A 7,656-nucleotide genomic window follows, 5' to 3' on the forward strand; every position below is an offset into this window, starting at 1 on the left:
GGGTTCAGAAATCAATATTTTGTGGAATAACCGTGATTTTTAATCACAGCTTTCATGCGTCTTGGCATGCTTCTGGTGCAGAAATGTAAGCAGTTCTTCTTTGTTTGATGGCTTGTGACTATCCACCATCCTCTTGATTACATTCTAGAGATTATCAATGGGGTTCAGGTCTGGAGATTGGGCTGCCCATGACAGGGTTTTGATGTGGTGGTCCCTTAATTTTTGCCAGAGCTGTATATTCATATGTATGCTATACATAGACATTCTAGAGTGATAAGCAAGAGTCCAGTCAGATTCTGCAAACACTATCTAATAAAAACAAGTTGAAGGCCATACATCGTCAGTCACATCTACAGTAGAGTGAGAAAATGTGCACTTGGCAGCACGCCGATGTCAGAAGTTGATGTCCCTGAAGTGTGAAGGTCAGTGTTTCACTATATATGGGGGGGCGTTCAGCATTCAACCTGCAGTGAGTCTCTACCGCCATGATGCTCCGATTGTTTGCAGTTCTCCTAGCAGGTAGGCTTTTCCCTTTCACCAATTATTAGCTGCAATTACCACATTTTGGAAGAATCTGTCTACAGGACTGGATATTGTATTGTTTTGAAAACTGTTATATATATTAAGAATATTGAACTGTATGAATTTTCTTCTATTAGTATTTGTGTTCTCATTTATTGAAATGTTTGAGGAGGTTTATCAACATTAATGCAAATTGTGTATTAACCAATCAGATTAAATATGGAGGAGCAGCATGCACTCCATTCAAATACACAGGCACCCCTTTTCCTGTGATCAGTGGGGTTCCCAATGGTCAAAACCCCACTTATCTTGCATAATTGTAAAGAAATAAAATACCCCTTTATGATTGTCAGAGTTAAAAAAAAAAAGACTTGCAAGTTATTGTTGGAAGAAACCAGATAATCTTTCTGAAACCTAAATGAGAAATCTTTCAAATGAGTTTAGATTGCTGCTTGGCAGTATAGGGCACTTCCCGTCAGTGTGGGATCCATAAGAGAGTCTCTTTTTCACTTCTTGGTAATAGTAGTGGAGAGAAATTGGTGCACTAAGCGATAAGGTACCGTCACATTTAGCGATGCTGCAGCGATCAAGACAACGATGCCGATCGCTGCAGCGTCGCTGGAGAGCTGTCACACAGACAGCTCTCCAGCGACCAACGATGCCGGTCCCCGGGTAACCAGGGTAAACATCGGGTTACTAAGCGCAGGGCCGCGCTTAGTAACCCGTTGTTTACCCTGGTTACCAGTGGTAAATGTAAAAAAAACCAAACACTACATACTTACATTCCGGTGTCTGTGGCGTCCCCCGTTGTTCTGCTTCCCTGCACTGTAAGCACCGGCCGTAAAGCAGAGCGGTGACGTCACCGCTGTGCTCTGCTTTACGGCCAGCCGGCGCTGACACAGGGCAGGACAGCAGAACGCCGGGGGACACCACAGACAACGGAATGTAAGTATGTAGTGTTTTTTTTTTTTACATTTACACTGGTAACCAGGGTAAACATCGGGTTACTAAGCGCGGCCCTGCGCTTAGTAACCCGATGTTTACCCTGGTTACCAGTGAAGACATCGCTGAATCGGCGTCACACACGCCGATTCAGCGATGTCTGCGGGAGATCCAGCGACGAAATAAAGTTCTGGACTTTCTGCTCCGACCAACGATGTCACAGCAGGATCCAGATCGCTGTTGCGTGTCAAACACAACGATATCGCTATCCAGGACGCTGCAACGTCACAGATCGCTAGCGATATCATTGTTAAGTTGGTCAGTGTGAAGGTACCTATAAGAAAAGCGGTGACACAGCAGGTGTAAGACATTACCACGTCTCCTGGTGTACTGACCTGTCTCCTGGTAGCGCCTCCAGCCTCTGGACACTACGCTACAAGAAAGAGCAAACCTTCTTGCCACAGTTCGTATTGATGTGAAATCCTGGATGAGCTGCACTACCTGAGCCACTTGTGTGGGTTGTAGAGTCCGTTCCACGAGTGTGAAAGCACAACCAACATTCAAAAGTAACCAAAACATCAGCCAGAAAGCATTGGTACTGAGATGTGGTCTGTGGTCCCTACCTGCAAAACCACTCCTTTATTGTGTCTTGATAATTGCCAATAATTTCCATCTGATGTCTATTCCAATTGCACAACAGCATGTGAAATTGATTGTCAAACAGTGTTGCTTCTGTGGACAGTTTGATTTCACAGAAGTTTGATTTACTTGGAGTTGTTGTTAGGGCTAGCGGAACACACCGAGTATAGATAGGTAGCAACAAGGTGCGTTCGCAGCCCGGGGTCCACCGTACAGAGATATCTACTGCAAAGTAACGGCGGATAAACTCTGAGCTCACACGTGGGTTAAGCTTCACCCAACTGAACTGAAAGCGATCTCTGTTGACTCACAGAATCACGCTGTACACAAACTATTACCCTAACTAGGGTTGTGCTTGCTCTGGAACTCTTCTGTGCTAACCGCACACATGAAGGAACCAGATGCTAAGCCAAGGCTAATTGCCCCCACTGATGCTAGCTGCCTGCCTGAGTGTACAGTCCCAAAGCTGCAGCCTCACACCACATATGTATAGAGTGGTATAGTATCCACTGGCATAAGCCAAATACATTTGATACTGGCGCATGGCCGTGCGGCCATGCAAACCTTTAATAGTTGCAGCTCTTTCAGGACCTTCCTGGTGGACCAATAGGAGCTGCTACAGGGCCTGAGCGTGTGACCCCCGACCTGCAATGAGAGGTCCTCCCGTGGGCATGCTCAGTGCATGAAAAGCAGGACTTAGTCCCAGAAAAGCCTGCTCGCCGCTGACCAGTGCTGGCTACAAAGGCAGAGCCTGAAGTATCAGGTTGAGCCAGACGCTGGGACCGACGTCTCCGCTGAGCAGGTTCCACTGCGGCTAGAGGAGAAGCAGCAGACATAGTTCGAGATTTCCCCTGTACAGCGGCGGGAACTTGACACCTAACAGTTGTATTCTGCTGTTTAAGTGTTCCCTTAATTTTTTTGAGCAGTGTATATATTGATATATATTAATTAGAAAATTCATTGCGCATAGGTAAGGACAAATCCACTTCGAATTCCAAAACCAGTACCATCTATAATAAGAATGGCACCCTCCCTCCCACGTCCAGTTCTAGAACAAAAACATTACACAGGGAAAGATAAATGAATGGAGCCAGTCACAAATGAATATAATGTGTATAATATATATGTATATTTAATATATACCGTATGTATATTCTGTGTGTCTCTGTTATACCCATATGCTTTTCCTTCTTTTGTTGTATCTGTTATTATCTGATATAGGGCTTCTGAAAAACCCGATTTTTTTCTATTTTATTCTGTTTTCAATTTGGATGAGTTGGGTTGTGTAGACAATAGTTTTATTTGAAGTTTCATGGACAAGTCTTTTTAATTTTGACTATAGTAACATATTTTGATTTTGTCCCAGTATCCTGCGCCTGTGCCTCTCCTTATGATCGGGCACTCTGGAATTTCCACAGTTTGATCAAATGCGCCATTCCTAACAGTGCACCTCTAAAAGAATATAATAATTATGGTTGTTATTGTGGACTTGGCGGACACGGGACTCCCAAGGATACTCTGGACAAGTAAGCATGATTTCCATGTAGGTGATATTCAACTGACATTGGGAAAGCAGCTAATAGAGCGACCCAACGAGTGCATATTATGCATCCATGGGATGATGTTATAGTTTATAACCTTGTAACATATTAATTTGTTGTTTTTCTTTGTATACCATATGCCCTTGAATAGGGGAGAAATTCCCTCCAAAAATGCTACAGGACTTCTACACCTTTATTGAGGTCCGATATTAATTATGGTCAGCTTTGACTATTAATAATTAATTATTATTATTATGCTTTTCCTTATATAGTGCTATCATATTCTGCAGCGCTTTACATACATTATCATTGCTGTCCCCAATGGGGCTCACAATTTCATTCCCTATCAGTATGTCTTTGGAGTGTGGGAAGAAACCGGAGAACCCGGAAGAAACCCAGGGAAACACGAGGAGAACATACAAACTCCTTGCAGATGTTGTCCTTGGTGTGATTTGCACCCAAGACCCCAGTGCTAACCACTGAGCCACCACGGTGCCCTATAATTAATATATAATTAATGCTGCCTAAACTTTATCTGTTCCATATCCTACATACTGTATGAACAGCTAACTGAGACAAAACTGTGTATTAAAAAAGAATATTTATTACACACAAGTCTACAGTCTATTAAATATATATTTCTACCCAAGCTGGCAACTATATATATTTGTGAGCTTGGGTATAAATATATATGTATGTAATAGACATATATTGATACTACAACCCTAATATCACAACAATACCACACATTCCAACCCACGATTACCTAATAATATTTTCCACCCACATTACCTAATCACACAATTCCAATGAGCAGCCCTCCCACCTAACACTAGCCAGCTGTCTCTCTAGATATAAATCAAGGGGTTAATCTAGGGGGGTTAGTGCAAGGGTATACAGGACCCAGTAAGTAAGGGCGTACAGGATCAGAGGTAAGTGGATACTCTGCCAGATTTGCTTGTCATGATGCCAGTGGAATAAGAGTATATATATTTGCATACATGAGCTAACATCCAATATACAGTATATATATTTCTACAGTGCCTTGCGAAAGTATTCGGCTTCCTGGAAATTTTCAACCTTTTCCCACATATCATGCTTCAAACATAAAGATACCAAATGTAAATTTTTGGTGAAGAATCAACAACAAGTGGAACACAATTGTGAAGTTGAACGAAATTTATTGGTTATTTTAAATTTTTGTGGAAATTCAACAACTGAAAGTGTTTGAAGCATGATATGTGGGAAAAGGTTGAAAAGTTCCAGGAGACCGAATACTTTCGCAAGGCACTGTATATATGTATGGACATTTTGGGGCACTTCTCTTCTACATGCCATCATTTTGATAAGTTTGAGCTACTGTATAGAGGCCACTATATACCTTGATTTGGCTTGATAATAGATTAACAACAGTATGTTTCAAAATGAGTTTAACATATATATGTTTATTGAAAGGAAAATGTTGTATAGAATTCAATAGAATTCCCTTAAATATTCAACATGTCATGTCAATCATAAAATTAAGAAAGTAAAAGTCATACCGAGGTAAATGGAATGAGACTGCAGAGGCCAGTGATTGGCTGCAGTGGTCATATGCTGTAGAGAGGAGGTCCCACCACAGCCCAGTAAACAAAGACTTGAGCAGCAGAAACATGGTGCAGCAGCAGGGGCTTCTACAGGTAAGTAATGTATTTTATTTACTGTTTTAAAGTGTTTCCTACTTTTTCCTCAGTTTTGGATGAAAATTGTCACCCTTCTTAACTAGATTCACAGCTTTTTATTTACAATGTAAATGTCAGTTTAGTATCTTATGCATTTGTTTTCTATTATTTTAAAGGAGTTGCCCACTACTCAGAAAACACGTTCTGCAATACTTTGTTTTTCCTTGTAAAAATATAAAACCCCATATACTCAACACCCATAACTGCGTCGTTCCAGCAATGTCGGCGCCAGGTATCCTTTGACATTGTTATGCCATATGAGCCCTGTAGCCAATCAGTATTGACTACTGCGCTCTCACTTCCATTGGACGAACTTAGAATGTCTGAGGAAGGTGTGAGCATCGCAGCCACTGATTGGATGCAGGGATCGCGTGGAATAACAATATTACACGCCTCTGTGCTGACACTGCTGCTGCGGGATATGGTGTTTTTATTTTAGAAAGGAGGATATGGTATTTAAGAGGGGATTGCTTGAGTAGTGGGCAACCCCTTTAAATGCAACAGCCAGGATTAGAAAAATTCCGCAATTGTGAAAATGTAAATGTAAACAATTTACTGTATTATTTTTACAGATGCTGCCAAGTCCATGACAACTGCTATTCACAAGTAAAGACATTATCTAGTTGTGGTGGCCTTGTAGATAACCCATACACCAAGAGTTATGACTATAAATGTTCAGGGACAACTATTACCTGTACATGTAAGTGGATTGCAATGATGACCGTAAGAGATAGATAGCTGGTCAATTTTACATGGCGGTGATTATACTGAGAGCTTAGCCATCTAATTGTAAAGTGCCGGACCCGTGTCTCGCCCCACCGACGCGTGTTTCGCTGCTCTTTCTCAAGGTGCGCACCTTGAGAAAGAGCAGCGAAACGCGCGTTGGTGACGGCGAGACACGGGTCCGGCACTTTACAATTAGATGGCTAAGCTCTCCGTATAATCACCGCCATATACTAATATGCCGCAATTATGCAGTGAATTTGACTTCAGCTAAGACATGTGCGGATGGGTGATGCTTCTAGGCACTTTATATTTATATTTTTACGTTATTCTGCCGGTATACTTGTGACTGACCTAACCCTATACATGTAATTGTTGTTATATTTGTTTGATATATGGATTATTGATGTAATAAATTAATATGGATTTTTTACAAATTCTGGACTGAGTACTCTGCTTTCTCTCTGGGTTCTATTGTGATTAGGAGTGTCCACTCGAAAAAGATTGCCTGAAGACACAGGGTCTTACTGACGTGTCTCATGGGCTTAATATCATTAAGAGTGTTCTATTTGGTTTGGCTTTAGATCAGATCCAGTATTAGTTATGCCACAAAAGTGGGGTAAACTATAGTATAAAAGTACTCCTGTCAAGGACTGGAGAGCGCTTTCCATTGCTGACATACGGACAGCTGAAAGATGCGTCACATTCATTATGAGACATATACCTCTTAAGGAATTTTGTGCAACTTACTCCAGCAGACTCTGGATTCATACTGGAGGTATAAAATGTTAGTCTTGATGAATTTTCACCCTAGTGTTTATAATGGTCCTTCACTTTCCTCTAATGGCCTTTGGTCGGAGAACATAGTTGCCCAACAAGGATTCGCCAACAGTCATCTCACACCTTGCGTGTATGACCAGGTTAAGAAAGCTACAGTACTTCATACATTTTTTTGTTCACTTTTATTCTGTAAAGGTGTAGAAATAATTTTGATTGGCAGAAGCAATGTGCAGTCCAAATATCTAAAGTTTCCAAGGATGTTAAGTAGGCAACATATTCATCACTTTGACTCTAAAGAAATCTTGCATGTGTATTGCAGTTTAGAGATGCATTTTATTTGTACACACCATAAAATAATTCTTGCCATTTTGTGTGTCTTCCAACAGCCAATAGTGACGCCTGTGCTCAATTTATCTGCAACTGTGATCGAGTTGCTGCCAATTGTTTTGCAAGCTCTCCATACAACGCGTCATACAAAGACTTGGATAAAAACAAACACTGCTAAGTGATGATAATGCAAAGAGAAATAAATAAAAGCATAAAACCAAATTACTGTGTTTTTATTTGCCTGTACCAATGATGGTCATCCAACCACATTATGGGGTCTCAGATAACGTCATATGCTAAATTGTCATGTTCTCTGTCTGCATCAGATACAAGGTCCCAGTCCACGTATGTCTATGGCAGATACAGATACAGTGAGTGCTGTTCGCTGTTTTCGTATCTTTTGTTAATTATACTGCAAGGTCATTTATATATAACAAAAAACTGAAAATCGCATTGTATGA

General features: G+C 41.1%; 1 protein-coding gene across 1 annotated transcript; it reads left to right on the top strand.

Annotated features, from left to right (window-relative positions):
* Positions 1-483: 483 nt before the first annotated feature.
* On the top strand, positions 484-7,417 carry PLA2G1B (phospholipase A2 group IB). Its single transcript, XM_069745422.1, has 4 exons — positions 484-519; positions 3,470-3,629; positions 5,938-6,065; positions 7,255-7,417. The coding sequence occupies exons 1-4, from the start codon at positions 486-488 to the stop codon at positions 7,371-7,373; spliced, it is 441 nt and encodes a 146-aa protein (XP_069601523.1). The 5' UTR covers positions 484-485; the 3' UTR covers positions 7,374-7,417.
* Positions 7,418-7,656: the final 239 nt, after the last annotated feature.

This window comes from Ranitomeya imitator, chromosome 1 (genome assembly GCF_032444005.1).
Source record: "Ranitomeya imitator isolate aRanImi1 chromosome 1, aRanImi1.pri, whole genome shotgun sequence".
NCBI lineage: Eukaryota > Metazoa > Chordata > Amphibia > Anura > Dendrobatidae > Ranitomeya > Ranitomeya imitator.